Consider the following 19884-nt stretch of genomic DNA (forward strand, 5'->3'; position numbering starts at 1 on the left):
GGGTAGGAGGGAGAAAGAGTGAAGAAGGGTTGGAGAGTGGTGGAGGCGGAGGGAGAGAGAGAGCAGGAGGGAGAGAGGGGGGGGGGGAGTGGTTGGTTTACTGAGTGTGAAACAGAGAAGTGTGTGTTTGAGACAGACCAGGCTCTGTGTGTTTGTGTTTCCTGTTGAAGAGCCACTCTTGTTCCACAAACATAGCGTAGGGATCCATTCCAGCCTTATAACAACAACCCCTTACACACTACACACACAACTATACACACACACACACACACACACACACACAGAGCCCAGTCTGTACGGATTTGATCCCCTGATTATCGCACATGGAGATATATGGGTATGTATTTACGTGTGTGTGTGTGTGTGTGTGTGTGTGTGTGTGTGTGTGTGTGTGTGTGTGTGTGTGTGTGTGTGTGTGTGTGTGTGTGTGTGTGTGTGTGTGTGTGTGTGTGTGTGTGTCTGTGTGTGTCTGTGTGTGTTTTTCCCTCCACTCCTCTAGACACAGGTTAGGAAATCACCCTCTGTTGCCCCGGAAACTATGAAGGCGGAACATGAGGGCAAGGTGAAAGGTGAGAGTGAGGGGCCTGGGATCTTCTAGATTCTCATTGGACAGTCTGTCTCACTTCCTGATTCATACCTAATAAGATAACGATGCTGAATCTCTTGATTTGCTAGAAATACACTTTTGGGATTCAGAGTTTCTCCTTGTTCTGACTGGTTCTCAGGCCGTGAGCTGTGTAAAGTCATCTTCCCATACGACGCCCAGAACGAAGACGAGCTGTCAATCAAAGAGGGAGAGATCATCTCCATCATTAACAGGGTGTGTGTGTGTGTGTATGCAGAGGCACTTTTAGAAGTGGGGGGTATAATTATAATTATTTATTTTTTATCCAGTCGGATTAATACTCCAAACAGCCTACCCGACCGCTTGGAGGCGTCCGCATGGTCCTAAAGCACACTGTTGCCTCGTTTTGTATCACATTCTAATGATTAAACTCAAGGGGACAAAAATGAAATTTCAGAATGTGGGGGTTACATGTTGCGCGTGTGTGTGTGTGTGTGTGTGTGTGTGTGTGTGTGTGTGTGTGTGTGTGTGTGTGTGTGTGTGTGTGTGTGTGTGTGTGTGTGTGTGTGTGTGTGTGTGTGTGTGTGTGTGTGTGTGTGTGTGTGTGAGAGAGAGAGGGGTGTGTGCATGCGTATAACCTGCGTATGTGGATTCTGTGTGTTGTAGGACTGTGCTGACGCGGGGTGGTGGATGGGGGAGGTAGGGGGGAGAAAGGGAGTCTTCCCTGATAACTTTGTCAAGCTGCTAATTCCTGATGTAGAGAAAGAGGTAAGACACATAATAGAATTGGATTTATACTGTTATTGCAGTGTTCAAGGAAGGAATTTCCATGAGAGCAAAATTACTTTGTGTGTGTGCACGTGTGTGTTTGCAGAGACCAAAGAAGCCGCCTCCCCCCAGTGCCCCCTCAGCTAAACACACCACAGGTAATCCCCCTGTCCTCACCTCTTTTCCTCTCCTCTCTTCCCTTTTCTCCCCTAATCTCCATCCTCTATCGCCATCCTCTATCTCTCCTCTATCTCAATCCTCTATCTCTATCTCCATCCTCTATCTCTCCTCAAGCCTCTATCTCAATATTCTCTCTCTATCTCCGTCCTTTATCTACATTTACATTTTACATTTTAGTCATTTAGCAGACGCTCTTATCCAGAGCGACTTACAGTAGAGTGCATACATTTTATTACATTTTTACATACTGAGACAAGGATATCCCTACCGGCCAAGAGCAGACGCTCTTATCCAGAGCGACTTACAGTAGAGTGCATACATTTTTACATACTGAGACAAGGATTTCCCTACCGGCCAAACCCTCCCTACCGGCCAAACCCTCCCTAACCCGGACGACGCTATGCCAATTGTGCGTCGCACCACGGATCTCCTGGTTGCGGCCGGCTGCGACAGAGCCTGGGCGCGAACCCAGAGACTCTGGTGGCGCAGCTAGCACTATCTCTCCTCTATCTCCATCCTCTCTCCTTTATCTCTATCTCTTCTCTATCTCCATCCTCTATCTCCATCCTCTGTCTCCATCCTCTATCTCCATCCTCTATCTCTATCCTCTATCTCCATCCTCTATCTCTCCTCTGTCTCAATCCTCTCTCTCCTCTATCTCAATCCTCTATCTCCATCCTCTATCTCTCCTTACCTCTCCTCTATCTCAATCCTCTGTCTCTCCTCCCTCTGCTCTTCTCCGCTCAGACACGAGTACCGTTTTCTGTGCGTCTCAATCCTCACTCTATCTCCATGTCCGCTCCTCTCTTTTCTGTGTGTGTTTAACATTTCTGGAACCCCTCGCCAACAGCCAATAAAATTGCAGGGCGCCAAATACAAAACAACAGAAATCTCATAAATCAAATTTCTCAAACATACAAGTATTAGGCACCATTTTAAAGATAACATTCTCGTTAATCCAGCCACAGTGTCTGATTTCAAAAATGCTTTACAGCGAAAGCTCCACAAACGATTATGTTAGGTCACCACCAAGTCACAGATAAACCCAGCCATTTTTCCCGCCAAAGAGAGGAGTCACAAAAAGCACAAATAGAGATAAAATGAATCAATAACCTTAATCACTCACCTAAATTAATCACTAACATTGGCGTGTTAGATTCAGTAGTTCCAAAACATGCAGTGATATTGCAGAGAGCCACATGAATTCACAGAAATACTCATAATAAATGTTGATGAAAATACAGCTATTATACATGAAACTTTAGATACACTTCTCCTTAATGTAACCGCTGTGCCAATTTGTAAGTCGCTCTGGATAAGAGCGTCTGCTAAATGACTTAAATGTAAAATGTAAATGTGTCAGTTTTCAAAAAAACTTTACGGAAAAAGCATAATCTGAGAACGGCGCTCAGAGCCCAAACCAGCCAGAGAAATATACGCCATGTTGGGTAGTCAGCATTATTCATATATAAATATACACTTACCTTTGATGATCTTCATCAGAATGCACTCCCAGGAATGGCAGTTCCACAATAAATGCTTGTTTTGTTCGATAATGTCCATCATTTATGTCCATTTATGTCCAATAGCTTCTTTTGTTAGGGCGTTTGGTAAACAATCCAAAAGTGCGATCTGGTCGATTCGGACGAAACGTTCAAAAAGTTATATTACAGGTCGAAGAAACTTGTCAAACTAAGTATAGAATCAATCTTTAGGATGTTTTTATCATAAAAGTTCAATACTGTTCCAACCGGAAAATTCCATTGTCTGTAGAATTGCCCTGGAACGAGAGCAACCTCTCAAGTGAAAGCACGTGACTAAGAACGAGGCTGTAGGCAGACCCCTTAGTAAAACAGCTCCCATCCGGCCCCCCTTCACATGAGAAGCCTGAAACCACGTTCTAAAGACGGTTGACATCTAGTGGAAGCCTTAGGAAGTGAAAAATAACCCATATCCCACTGTGTATTCGAATGGGGTGAGTTCAAAAACTACAAACCTCAGATTTCCCACTTCCTGTTTGGATTTTTTGTCAGGTTTTTGCCTGCCATATGAGTTATGTTATACTCACAGACATCATTCAAACAGTTTTAGAAATTTCTGAGTGTTTTCTATCCAATACTAATAATAATATGCATATATTAGCATCTGGGACTGAGTAGGAGGCAGTTCACTCTGGGCATGCTATTCATCCAAAAGTGAAAATGCTGCCCCCTATCCCAAACAAGTTTTAAGGGAGAGAGGCAGAAACCGTTAGCTATGGAGAGAATTAAACCAGACAGATAGACAGAGATTGAACAAGAGAGAACCAAAGATGGAGAACCAAAGATCTAGGGAGGAGTGCCAGTAATGTCCCCCTGAGTTGACCCCTGACCCCTGTGTGACCTGTAGAGAAAAGATCGGAAGTCAGAAAGGTACCCCCGGAGCGCCCCGAGCACCTGCCTCATAGACCACCTGATGACAACAAAGGTACTATAGTAGTACTACAAATACTAAACTGCCTCACAGATCTGATGACAACAGAAGTACTACCATACTACTACCACAGTACTACTACTATACTACAACTACTACCAATACTATACTGCACTATTCCAGTATGATCTGCTATGCCTGCTGCAGCCTGACTACTGCTCTCTCTATGACTACTACCCTATATGGCTATTCAGCCTGCTTGGGTTCCTATCCAGCCTGCTTGGGCCCTATTCAGCCTGCTTGGGTTCCTATTCAGCCTGCTTGGGCCCTATTCAGACTGCTTGGGCCCTATCCAGCCTGTTTGGGCCCTATTCAGCCTGCTTGGGTTCCTATTCAGCCTGCTTGGGTTCCTATTCAGCCTGCTTGGGTTCCTATTTAGCCTGCTTGGGCACTATTCAGCCTGTTTGTGCCCTGTTCAGCCTGTTTGGGCCTTATGCTGCAGCTCTCCCCACCTCTTCAGCTGGCTGACACCTCACCTCTATGTTGACCGTGTGTGACTGTGTGTATGACGTTCCCATTCAGATACCTACTATTTTACCCTGTCCGTATACATGTATGTGTTTAACTTGTGTGCGTGTGTAGGTGAGGAGGTGAAGGTTGGAGAGATCCCTAAGCCCACCCTCCCATCCAAATCTCCAAAGAAGCCCCACCCACCAAAGACAAGCTCCTCCCACCTCCCTCCCCGACGCCCTGACAGACCTGAGAGACCTCCTACTGTACCGTCAGTACACACACACACACACACCCACACATACACACACACAAATCAACACACACTAAAGTTGTTGTTTGGTCTACCTGTTCAGGTGCGAAAGCCCTAAGTTTGAGGGTGGGGCTGTGACTCCAGATCCTGCCTCTGATAGGTCAAAAGATATTGGTGAGTTTGACAGGACAAGGGGCCAATCAGGGTCAGTTTGACAGTTATGTGGCCGGACATTAATCCAGTCAGAGCAGGGGAGTCGGCTGACTCAAGAGACAGAGGTTTGGCTTTCTCTCTTCATCTCTCTGTCCATATGCAAGGAATTAGCAACCCTAGCCTTCTAATAGATCAGGAAACTGTGTGTGTTTGTTTGATTGATTGCCTAGTCTCTGGTTAAATGTTAGAATTGTTCCTATAGATTAACATTATAATGGTTGTATGGTGTGTGTGTGTGTGTGTGTGTGTGTGTGTGTGTGTGTGTGTGTGTGTGTGTGTGTGTGTGTGTGTGTGTGTGTGTGTGTGTGTGTGTGTGTGTGTGTGTGTGTGTGTGTAGATGTGGTTGACTTGGACTCTGTAGTCTTGTCTACAGAAAAACTAAACCATCCGACCGCAATGAGACCAAGAGTCCTCGACCGCAGACCACGCTCCCAGATCATCAGCACAGTGAGTGTACACACACACACACACACACACACACACACACACACACACACACACAGGGCCATGCGTAGACCTTTGGTGGGGCAGGGGGTCAACGTAGCTGCTGCTCAGTGCTTACTGCCGCTTCCCCCTCCTTGATCAGCGATGAAGCTTTTGTCTGGTGTAGCCTACAGACTTCATGTTGTACACAAAGGACATGGTCGACATGTTCTAACTACTGCATTCCATGCGTCAGAAGGTTATTAAGCATAAGCGTGATTTCATGTTCTTTTTTCAGGAGGGGAGTTAGGCTACATGCAACCAGTTACATGTTGTACACAAAAGACATGAGCAACATGTTCCTATAAACTAGCAGATTGTTTTTTTGCCCGAATGCAAAACTCAAGTGAGGAGTTGCATGCAGCTATCTAGACAGGATATCAAACACAAGCAAGACACAGACAGTCAAAGTAGTCATGTTCTTTTTCAGCAACTCTGGGCAATGGTTATTATATGGCAGTCACTACAAAGATTAGCCTACATCGTCACACAAAACGCAGATTGTTTTTGCTCCAATGCAATGTGCACGGACTGCATCCTGCTTGTGCAACTGCAATATCCATGACAACAGACAGAGATGGTTGTAACCGTCATAATAGCCTGGCATGTTTTTTCAAATCACAGCAGCGTTTATATTTCGGCTGTTCAGAAATATGAGGCAGAGATACAGTAGGCTACATCATCCTGGTTCAGAAGAGGGTGAGGAAAGAGAGCATGAAGGGAGCAGCAGCTACTTAGAACAGAATGTGTGTTAAATAATACATGCGCAGAATGTGATCTAGAACTAAAGATTAAAGGGAGATAGGTTAAGTATCTTTGCTATAACCACTACTGGAGTGGGCTAACATTGGATCATCGCTAATGTAGGCTAGATGAATCAGCTAGTTATCTAGGATTTCAAAACAAGCTAGTCTTTACTTGATTTGAATTTGTTCTGCTACTGACAGTCGGACTGCAGTTGCCCCCTTCTCTGTACCTGATCGTGAGACAGCACATGCTAGCAACTCCAAAGTAACCTACTACTGATGATTTTAATTTCAAACTCACCCCGCTACGCTGGTGCATAGCTCCTGCATGAAACGAGGAGGAGTCGGGGGAGGGGACATTATGTGATTCTGAGTTTATGTGAAGTCATCTAGTTTGATAGTCAAATCATTAGAGATTCAGAGTTTATGAGAAGTCATCTAGATTGATAGTCAAATCATTAGAGATTCAGAGTTTATGAGAAGTCATCTAGTTTGATAGTCAAATCATTAGAGATTCAGAGTTTATGAGAAGTCATCTAGTTTGATAGTCAAATCATTAGAGATTCAGAGTTTATGAGAAGTCATCTAGTTTGATAGTCAAATCATTAGAGATTCAGAGTTTATGAGAAGTCATCTAGTTTGATAGTCAAATATTTTTTTATATAAAAAGAGCAGATGCTCCAGCACCCATAGGGCTCTATCTGTGCACGTGCCTGCACACACACACATACACATACTTTTTCCCGTAACGTGTTGATGACACCCTTCTCTCTCTCTCTTTCTCTCGCTCTCTACTTCCTCTCCTCTTCTCTCTCAGTCTTCTCTGTCTAGTATTGACTTGCTGAACTTTCCTGCGGTGGAAGAGGAGAAGAGTGAGAAGGACAGAGAGAAGGAGGAGGAGCAGGACTCCTTATGTCCAAGACCAGTAGATGTCTCTAAGAGGAAAGCACTTCCCACCATCACTGTAAGAATTGTTTTCATGATTAACCTGTATCTTAGCTGTGAATCAGAGTGTATGTTGTGCGTGTATACCCAGAGGGTTATACTACAAAGCAGGACAATCAAGTTAGCCAACTAACTTTGATAAACATTGGGAAATAAAAAAGGTTTCAGGTTCCTTAAAACTTCTTATGGCTGCATCCCGCTACCGGGATCGATATGACAACAGCCAATGAAAGTGCAGGGCGCCAAATTCAAACAACAGAAATCTCATAATTAAAATTCCTCAAACATACATGTGTCTTATATCATTTTAAAGGTAATCTTGTTGTTAATCCCACCAAAGTGTCCGATTTCAAATATGCTTTTCAGCGAAAGCACTACAAACGATTATTTTAGGTCACCACCAAACCACAATAAGCACAGCCATTTTTCCAGCGAAATATAGCAGTCACAAAAAGCAAAAATAGAGATAAAATTAATCACTAACCTTTGATTATCTTCATCAGATGACACTCATAGGACTTCATGTTACACAATACATGCATGTTTTGTTTGATAAAGTTCATATTTATATAAAAAAATCTGAGTTTACATTGGCGCGTTACATTCACTAGTTCCAAAAACATCAAGTGATTTTGCATAGCCACATTGTTTCAACAGAAATACTCATCATAAATGTAGATGATAATACAAGTTATACACATGGAATTATAGATATACCTCTCCTTAATGCAACTGCCGTGTCAGATTTCAAAAAAACTTTACGGAAAAAGCAACCCATGCAATAATCTGAGACGGCGCTCAGAAATATTATAAAATTAGCCGCCATTTTGGAGTCAACAGAAACCAGAAAATACATGATTAATGTTTCCTTACCTTTGATGAACTTCATCAGAATGCAGTCCTAGGAATCCCAGGTCCACAATAAATGCTTGATTTGTTCGATAATGTCCGTTATTTATGTCCAATTAGCTACTTTGGTTAGCGCATTTAGTAAACAATTCCAAAGTCACAAAGCGCGTCCACTATAACATGACGAAATGTCCAAAAGTTCCGTAACAGTCAGTAGAAACATGTCAAACGATGTACTGAATCAATCTTTAGAATGTTGTTAACATACATCTTGAATAACGTTCCAACTGGAGAATTAGATTGACTTCAGATGAGCGGTGGAACGGAGCCTCCTCATGTGAACGCGCATGGTGAAAGCATGGTCAGCTCGTGGCAGTGGTGACTAATTCCTGTCTCCTTCGGCCCCCCTTCACATTAGAGTCATCAGACAAAGTTCTATTGACTGTTGACATCTAGTGGAAGCCGTAGGAAGTGAGAACTCATCAATATCTCGCTGTAATTTCAATGAAAGCTTGGTTGAAAATCTGCCACCTCAGAAAAAATCCAAACAGGAAGTGGAACTTCTCAGGTTTTTGCCTGCCATATGAGTTCTGTTATACTCACAGACACAATTCAAACAGTTTTAGAAACTTCAGAGTGTTTTCTATCCAATACGAATAATAATATGCATATATTAGCAACTGGGACTGAGGAGCAGGCAGTTTACTATGGGCACCTCTGTGCACCTTTCATCCAAGCTACTCAATACTGCCCCTGCAGCCATAAGAAGTTAATGAACCTAGACTTGAATATGGGTAGCTGTAGAACAATATAATCAATCCATGCCCATTTCAAGCATATTTTCCGAATACATTTGAAGTTTTTATAAACATGTAAGTAGCTGGCTAACTCATGAATCCTGATTTGTGATAAAACCCCACAGGTACCTGACAGTAAGTTAGCTGGCTAACTCATGAATCCTGATTTTTGATAAACCCCACAGGTACCTGACAGTAAGTGTGTGCTGCCCCCCAAGCCTGCGGTCCTCCCCCCACTTTCCACAGGAAGCTTGGCCCTCCACCCAACAAGCCCATCCCCTTCAACTGTAAACCACACCTCTTCCGGTTTAAGCCCCTCCCCCGAGCGTAGGCCGACACCCACCCTGGAGGAGCTGAGAGGACAGCTTAGAGAGCTGAGAGCCTCCGTAGAACTGCTGAAGAGCCAACACAGGTAGGGGTGTGTGTGTGTGTTAATAGTGTGTGCGTGTGCATATGCGTTTGCGTGTGTGTGTGTTAATAGTGTGTGTTGTCTCTGTCCCAGGCAGGAGATGAAGCAGTTGTCTAGTGACCTGGACGAGGAGAAGAGGATCCGCATTATTCTACAGGTGAATACACACGCACACACACACACACACACACACACGCATGGTGATGCTCCCTGTCTAGTGGTTAACAACATTCACTACTGATACAATTTCATCTTATCTATACATTTGGTGTTTGTGTTTTTCAGATAGAGGTGGAGCAGATTAAGAAGAGTTTAGCTAAATGACCCTTCACCCCTCCGCTGCGCACACTGATGACATCACCACACACTGCAGCCAGAGTTTAACATCATCCCGAGGCAGGGTTCAGCTGAACTAGTTTGTGCCAAAAAACAACAACAAAAATGACAGACGCTCCCAATCCCTCACTCCGTCTGTTAGTTTGTTTGTGTTGAAAAGGCTTGTTTATTTGTTTGTTTCCTGCAATCTGATTGGAGTGCTCTGCATCAGGGGAGTGGCCTCAAGTTCTCACCTGTCTGTCACCACGGTACTCAAAACACCTGGAACACCTATTCCTCCTGTTTGTGTCTGTGTGTGTCAAATTACAAGGTTTCCATTGCAACCCCTCACTGTGGCCTTCCTTCCGGTTTTAGACTCCTTCCTTCCCTCCTCCCCTCCTTCCTTCCTTCCTTTCTTTCAGATGACAAAGAGAAAGTGTCTTGTTTTTTTCTTGGTCATTGCTCTCCAGGAAAGTAAAATAGACTTTTATATTCCAGTGTTCTAAAGATGAAGAGTATGGATGTGTGCCGATTTTAATAAAAAAACATCAACCAAGCTGTTTATGTGTGCCTCTGTCTGTCCCCCTACCCCCAGGGAGAGCCACGGTATCAGTTACTCTGTGTCTCTGATAACCCAAACTGGAAACACACACACACACGTGTGTGCATTGGTTTTGTGTGTGAGTGTATATGTGTGTGTATGTGTGTGTGTCTAGTGCCACTCCACTGCTCTTTACTCTGTTGATTCAGTTAATTAGTCTGGTAGAACATGACTGAGTCTCCATAGAGCACTGGACACACACACACACACAAACACACGCACACAGGCTGCTGTTTTCTTGCTTGTTTAAACTGCTGTATTTACTGTGTGTGTATGTTTTGTAGGCAAGTGTGTGTTACCATCTCTGTCTCTTCAGGTAGTGTGTGTGTGCGTGCATTTGTGTGTGTCTTTGTGTGTGTGTTGCTTTGATTAAAGACAGAGATCGTGTGCGACAGGTCCAGAATGTCCTCGGGGCAGTGGACATAACTCAAAATAACTTGACTGTGTATGTGAGTGTGTGAGTGTTGGCTGGCTGGCTGGCTAGATCAGAGGACAGAAAGGGTTTTATATTTAGCTGTAGCGGCAGCAGCACTTCAGCCCTGCTAGAGAGCTCTACAACCCAACTGTCTATGTGTGCTGTTTAAGTACCTCTGGGAAGTATACGCTGTTTTGAAGAGCGTGTGTGTGTGAGAGTGTGTGTGTTGTAGAAGGACAGAGCCTGAGGAGATGCACACACCCCGTCCAGACCAGCGTGTGAGTATTTGTGGGAACAAGCGGTGCAGCGTCTGACGGAACCGGAGAGGAGAGGTCTGGATCGACAGATTCACACGCTCCACCGGGCACTAGGCAGCGGACAGCCGGTTTGCTGACTTTCTGATTGTTGACACATTTTCTCAGAGCCATCATATAACTCTTTCTCTCTCTCTCGCTCGCTCACTACTCCCCCCCTCGTCTCTGTGTGATAGTGTTGAACTAGCCTGATCTGGTCTGGTTGGTAACACAGTAAGGTAATGATGTGTGAGGTGCAGTCGGTGGACAGAGTCAGACCCACACGACTCCCCAGGCGACAGGTGCACTGAGACACTAGCTCAGCTCCAATCCTCAGGAGGAGAGGAAAACAGAGGAAGAGAGAGACAGACTCCGCTTTCATCCCTGGGGCCATGGACACGGCTGGTCAGAGTGCGCCGGCGACCGAAGCAGGGGGAGAGGGTCGAGGAGGAGGGGGGGAGAGTCGCGAGGGGGTGTTTGTCGGGTCTGTGGACCGGGAGAATGTGTCCAGCCCAAGCCCCTCCACCAAGCAGCGCTCCCTGAGGGCAGTCTATGTGCTGAACGATGGGCTGAAGGCAGTGCTGGCGACCAGCCCCGAGTCGGGGGCGCTCCAGTGTCTGCAGAGAGCCTGTGATGCAGAGAGCGCTCTGCTGACCACCGTCACCTTCGGACGGCTGGACTTTGGAGAGACCTCGGTGCTGGACACCTTCTACGATGCAGGTTTGTGTGTGTGTGTGTGTGTGTGTGTGTCATTATTATTTCTCCCAATCATTTCAACAGTTGAAGTTGAGTTTTGATCTGCTCCTGGGGTTTTTGAAAAATGCTTTTTGCAGGAAGAACGGTTACAATACATGGTATTTGTAAAGTTATGAGCAGCTTTAGCCGGGTTAATGAAGATTGAGATTCATAATATATCGGTAATAGGATTTGTCATTGTTTTATTGTGATGATGAACTCACCCAGTATGCACACGTGGTGAACAGACTGGCAAGATAATGACTGGAACAATCCACGAGGGCGCAGGAACACACGCAGCAACACATAGATACCCATTCAAAAAATATATTAAAATATTCTAAGACTGGAAACTGTATAAGAAAATATATAGACAAACTTATAGGAAAAAAGAATAGTGTACTTTATCTTACAGCATATTATTTATGCAGCAACGAACACTAAGGCCACATGTTATTTCCTTGTTCTGGTCTGGTGTCCTAACCTTAACCCTACTAACCCCTGCCCTATCCCTACCTGCCTGCTAGCTCTCCAGGAACACATTGCCTGCCTGCCAGCCGGTAATGTGACTATCTGGCATTGGTGTATGTGTGTGTGTGTGTGTGTGTGCGTGTGCGACAGACTGGCCTTGTTGCGTGTGCCGTTGGTATCATGCTGTATTGACCCACTTCATAGTAACACGTGATGGTTTTGTTATATGGGTCGGCTTACAACATTAACACTGTCATGGTGATGATGATGATGATGGTAATGATGATAATGGCGATGATGATGATGGTAATGGTGATGATGATAATGGTGATGATGATGATGGTAATGGTGATGATGATGATGGTAATGGTGATGATGATAATGGTGATGATGATGATGATGATGATGATGGCTATGACACACTGACATGTTGTGCTGCGTTCTCTCACTCCCTTGCCCTCTCTAATAAGACTCAAGGAGTCGACACGCGCGTGCGGCAGCATGGCTGTGTAAGATGATCCTCAGACTGCTTTCATTTCTATTTATACCATACCATTATGTTGTCCACACCTCGCCTACAGCTGCTCCCGAGCCGGGTGACCAAACAACAACACCAGGGCTGCTGTCGGTAGGCAGGAAACAGGACAAAACATTTTGCAACAGAGGATCTACTAATGTTACCTGAACTTGTCCAACAAGAAACACTCATTTTCATTTCTCTTGTCAAAAATGTGGCTAGGTTAAAACCCACTGAACACAACTCTGAAGAGCGGAAAACCTTGTCAGCACAACCACTATTATACAGACATTACCACTACAATACAGACACTACCACTACAATACAGACACTACCACTACTATACAGACACTACAACTACAATACAGACACTACCACTACAATACAGACATTACCACTATTATACAGACATTACCACTATAATACAGACACTACCACTACAATACAGACACTACCACTACTATACAGACATTACCACTATAATACAGACACTACCACTACAATACAGACACTACCACTATTATACAGACATTACCACTATTATACAGACACTACCACTACAATACAGACACTACCACTACTATACAGACATTACCACTATAATACAGACACTACCACTACAATACAGACACTACCACTATTATACAGACATTACCACTATTATACAGACACTACCGCTACAATACAGACACTACCACTATTATACAGACATTACCACTACAATACAGACACTACAATACAGACACTACCACTATTATACAGACACTACCACTATAATAAAGACACTACCACTACAATACAGACACTACCACTACAATACAGACACTACCACTACAATACAGACATTACCACTACAATACAGACACGACCACTATTATACAGACACTACCACTACAATACAGACACTACCACTATTATACAAACATTACCACTACAATACATACATTACAATACAGACACTACCACTACAATACAGACACTACCACTATTATACAGACACTACCACTATAATACAGACACTACCACTACTATACAGACATTACCACTACAATACAGACACTACCACTACAATACAGACACTACCACTACAATACAGACACTACCACTACAATACAGACACTACCACTACAATACAGACACTACCACTACAATACAGACACTACCGCTACAATACAGACACTACCGCTACAATACAGACATTACCACTACAATACAGACACTACAATACAGACACTACCACTACAATACAGACACTACCACTACAATACAGACACTACCACTACAATACAGACACTAACACTACAAATTGACACTACCACTACAATACAGACACTACCACTACAATACAAACATTACCACTACAATACAGACACTATAATACAGACACTACCACTATAATACAGACACTACCACTATTATACAGAAACTACCACTATAATACAGACACTACCACTATTATACAGACACTACCACTACAATACAGACACGACCACTACAATACAGACATTACCACTACAATACAGACACTACCACTACAATACAGACATTACCACTATTATACAGACATTACCACTATATTACAGACACTACCACTACAATACAGACACTACCACTACTATACAGACATTACCACTATAATACAGACACTACCACTACAATACAGACACTACCACTATTATACAGACATTACCACTATTATACAGACACTACCACTACAATACAGACACTACCACTACTATACAGACATTACCACTATAATACAGACACTACCACTACAATACAGACACTACCACTATTATACAGACATTACCACTATTATACAGACACTACCGCTACAATACAGACACTACCACTATTATACAGACATTACTACTATAATACAGACACTACAATACAGACACTACCACTATTATACAGACACTACCACTACAATACAGACACTACCACTACAATACAGACACTACCACTACAATACAGACACTACCACTACAATACAGACATTACCACTACAATACAGACACAACCACTATTATACAGACACTACCACTACAATACAGACACTACCACTATTATACAAACATTACCACTACAATACAGACACTACAATACAGACACTACCACTATAATACAGACACTACCACTACAATACAGACACTACCACTATAATACAGACACTACCACTACAATACAGACACTACCACTACAATACAGACACTACCACTACAATACAGACATTACCACTACAATACAGACACGACCACTATTATACAGACACTACCACTACAATACAGACACTACCACTATTATACAAACATTACCACTACAATACATACATTACAATACAGACACTACCACTACAATACAGACACTACCACTATTATACAGACACTACCACTATAATACAGACACTACCACTACTATACAGACATTACCACTACAATACAGACACTACCACTACAATACAGACACTACCACTACAATACAGACACTACCACTACAATACAGACACTACCACTACAATACAGACACTACCGCTACAATACAGACATTACCACTACAATACAGACACTACAATACAGACACTACCACTACAATACAGACACTACCACTACAATACAGACACTACCACTACAATACAGACACTAACACTACAAATTGACACTACCACTACAATACAGACACTACCACTACAATACAAACATTACCACTACAATACAGACACTATAATACAGACACTACCACTATAATACAGACACTACCACTATTATACAGAAACTACCACTATAATACAGACACTACCACTACAATACAGACACTACCACTACAATACAGACACGGCCACTACAATACAGACATTACCACTACAATACAGACACTACCACTACAATACAGACACTACCACTATTATACAGACACTACCACTACAATACAGACACGACCACTACAATAAAGACATTACCACTACAATACAGACACTACCACTACAATACAGACACTACCACTATAATACAGACACTACCACTACAATACAGATACTTATACTATAATACAGACACTACCACTATAATACAGACACTACCACTATAATACAGACACTACCACAATTATACAGACACTACCACAATTATACAGACACTACCACTATAATACAGACACTACCACTACAATACAGACACTACCACTACAATACAGACACTACCACTACAATACAGACACTACCACTACAATACATAAAACTACACTACCACTAAAATACAGACACTACACTACCACTACAATACAGACATTACCACTACAATACAGACACTACCACTACAATACAGACACTACACTACCACTACAATACAGACACTACCACTGTAATACAGACACTACCACTACAATACAGACACTACCACCACAATACAGACACAACCACTACAATACAGACACTACACTACCACTACAATACAGACACTACCACTACAATACATAAAACTACACTACCACTAAAATACAGACACTACACTACCACTACAATACAGACATTACCACTACAATACAGACACTACCACTACAATACAGACACTACACTACCACTACAATACAGACACTACCACTACAATACAGACACTACCACTACAATACAGACACTACCACTACAATACAGACACTACCACTACAATACATAAAACTACACTACCACTAAAATACAGACACTACACTACCACTACAATACAGACACTACCACTGCAATACAGACACTACCACTACAATACAGACACTACCACTATAATAGACACTACCACTACAACACTACAATACAGACACTACCACTACAATACAGACACTACCACTACAATACAGACACTACCGCTACAATACAGACACTACCGCTACAATACAGACACTACCGCTACAATACAGACACTACCACTACAATACAGACATTACCATTACAATACAGACACTAGCGGTACAATACAGACACTACCGCTACAATACAGACACGACCACTACAATACAGACATTACCACTACAATACAGACACTACCACTACAATACAGACACTAACACTACAAATTGACACTACCACTATAATACAGACACTACCACTATTATACAGAAACTACCACTATAATACAGACACTACCACTATTATACAGACACTACCACTACAATACAGACACGACCACTACAATACAGACATTACCACTACAATACAGACACTACCACTACAATACAGACACTACCACTATTATACAGACACTACCACTACAATACAGACACGACCACTACAATAAAGACATTACCACTACAATACAGACACTACCACTACAATACAGACACTACCACTATAATACAGACACTACCACTACAATACAGATACTTATACTATAATACAGACACTACCACTATAATACAGACACTACCACTATAATACAGACACTACCACAATTATACAGACACTACCACAATTATACAGACACTACCACTATAATACAGACACTACCACTACAATACAGACACTACCACTACAATACAGACACTACCACTACAATACAGACACTACCACTACAATACATAAAACTACACTACCACTAAAATACAGACACTACACTACCACTACAATACAGACATTACCACTACAATACAGACACTACCACTACAATACAGACACTACACTACCACTACAATACAGACACTACCACTGCAATACAGACACTACCACTACAATACAGACACTACCACCACAATACAGACACAACCACTACAATACAGACACTACACTACCACTACAATACAGACACTACCACTACAATACATAAAACTACACTACCACTAAAATACAGACACTACACTACCACTACAATACAGACATTACCACTACAATACAGACACTACCACTACAATACAGACACTACACTACCACTACAATACAGACACTACCACTACAATACAGACACTACCACTACAATACAGACACTACCACTACAATACAGACACTACCACTACAATACATAAAACTACACTACCACTAAAATACAGACACTACACTACCACTACAATACAGACACTACCACTACAATACAGACACTACCACTACAATACAGACACTACCACTATAATAGACACTACCACTACAACACTACAATACAGACACTACCACTACAATACAGACACTACCACTACAATACAGACACTACCGCTACAATACAGACACTACCGCTACAATACAGACACTACCGCTACAATACAGACACTACCGCTACAATACAGACATTACCATTACAATACAGACACTAGCGGTACAATACAGACACTACCGCTACAATACAGACACGACCACTACAATACAGACATTACCACTACAATACAGACACTACCACTATTATACAGACACTACCACTACAATACAGACACGACCACTACAATACAGACATTACCACTACAATACAGACACTACCACTACAATACAGACAATACCACTATAATATAGACACTACCACTACAATACAGATACGTATACTATAATACAGACACTACCACTATAATACAGACACTACCACTATTATACAGACACTACCACTATAATACAGACACTACCACTACAATACAGACACTACAACTACAATACAGACACTACCACTACAATACAGACACTACCACTACAATACAGACACTACCACTATAATACATAAAACTACACTACCATTAAAATACAGACACTACACTACCACTACAATACAGACATTACCACTACAATACAGACAGTACCACTACAATACAGACACTACACTACCACTACAATACAGACACTACCACTGCAATACAGACACTACCACTACAATATAGACACTACCACCACAATACAGACACAACCACTACAATACAGACACTACCACCACAACACTACAATACAGACACTACCACTACAATACAGACACTACCACTACAATACAGACACTACCACTACAATACAGACACTACCACCACAACACTACAATACAGACACTACCACTACAATACAGACACTACCACTACAATACAGACACTACCACGATAATACAGACACTACCACTATAATAGACACTACCACTACAATACAGACACTACCACCACAACACTACAATACAGACACTACCACTACAATACAGACACTACCACTACAATACAGACACTACCGCTACAATACAGACACTACCACTACAATACAGACACTACCACTACAATACAGACATTACCATTACAATACAGACACTAGCGCTACAATACAGACACTAGCGCTACAATACAGACACTACCGCTACAATACAGACACTACCACTACAATACAGACTCTACCGCTACAATACAGACATTACCATTACAATACAGACATTACCATTACAATACAGACACAACCGCTACAATACAGACACTTCCGCTACAATACAGATACTACACCCACAACACTACAATACAGACACTACCACTACAATACAGACACTACCACTACAATACAGACACTACCGCTACAATACAGACACTACCACTACAATACAGACACTACCGCTACAATACAGACATTACCATTACAATATAGACATTACCATTACAATACAGACACTACCGCTAGAATACAGACACTACCGCTACAATACAGACACTACCACTACAATACAGACACTACCGCTACAATACAGACACTACCACTACAATACAGACAATACCACTACAATACAGACACTACCACTACAATACAGACACTACCGCTACAATACAGATACTTATACTACAATACAGACACTACCGCTACAATACAGACACTACCGCTACAATACAGACACTACCAGTACAATACAGACACTACCGCTACAATACAGACACTACCACTACAATACAGACACTACCGCTACAATAGAGATACTTATACTATAATACAGACACTACCACTACAATACAGACACTACCGCTACAATACAGACACTACCGCTACAATACAGACACTACCGCTACAATACAGACACTACCACTACAATACAGACACTACCGCTACAATACAGACATTACCATTACAATACAGACACTACCACTACAATACAGATACTTATACTATAATACAGACACTACCGCTACAATACAGCTATTGTTGAAGACAGAATATGTTTCTCTGAACCCTAACCCTCTCCCTTTCCTCTCTCTCTCTCTCCAGACATAGCCGTAGTTGATATGAGTGACGTGTTCCGTCAGCCGTCGTTGTTTTACCATCTGGGTGTCAGAGAGAGCTTCGACATGGCCAACAATGTCATCCTGTACCATGACACTGACCCCGACACCGCTCTGTCACTGAAGGTACACACACACACAAACACAGCGGAATCCAAGATGGGTACATATAGATGCCATATTTCAATTGGATCATCCTGTTGCTGCAGAAAGGCAAAG

General features: G+C 42.4%; 2 protein-coding genes across 2 annotated transcripts in view; both read left to right on the forward strand.

Moving 5' to 3' along the window:
• Positions 1-538: 538 nt before the first annotated feature.
• sh3kbp1 (SH3-domain kinase binding protein 1) lies at positions 539-10001 on the forward strand (the record flags this gene model as incomplete). The annotated part of the gene is given in 12 exon segments (XM_071414600.1): positions 539-569; positions 726-820; positions 1232-1333; positions 1440-1491; positions 3902-3979; positions 4568-4706; positions 4792-4862; positions 5239-5348; positions 6948-7094; positions 8907-9133; positions 9224-9287; positions 9416-10001. Coding segments are annotated over 12 exon segments (1155 nt in total), but the record flags the coding sequence as incomplete, so codon positions are not given.
• A 150-nt stretch (positions 10002-10151) lies between these two features.
• map3k15 (mitogen-activated protein kinase kinase kinase 15) overlaps positions 10152-19884 on the forward strand; it is a 34465-nt gene continuing 24732 nt past the window's right edge. The window contains exons 1-2 of the mRNA XM_071414602.1: positions 10152-11474; positions 19652-19791. Of these exons, the coding sequence (XP_071270703.1) occupies positions 11147-11474; positions 19652-19791 (468 nt within the window). The 5' untranslated portion in view covers positions 10152-11146. The remainder of the gene's footprint in view (positions 11475-19651; positions 19792-19884) is intronic.

Source organism: Salvelinus alpinus, chromosome 8 (genome assembly GCF_045679555.1).
Source record: "Salvelinus alpinus chromosome 8, SLU_Salpinus.1, whole genome shotgun sequence".
Lineage (NCBI taxonomy): Eukaryota > Metazoa > Chordata > Actinopteri > Salmoniformes > Salmonidae > Salvelinus > Salvelinus alpinus.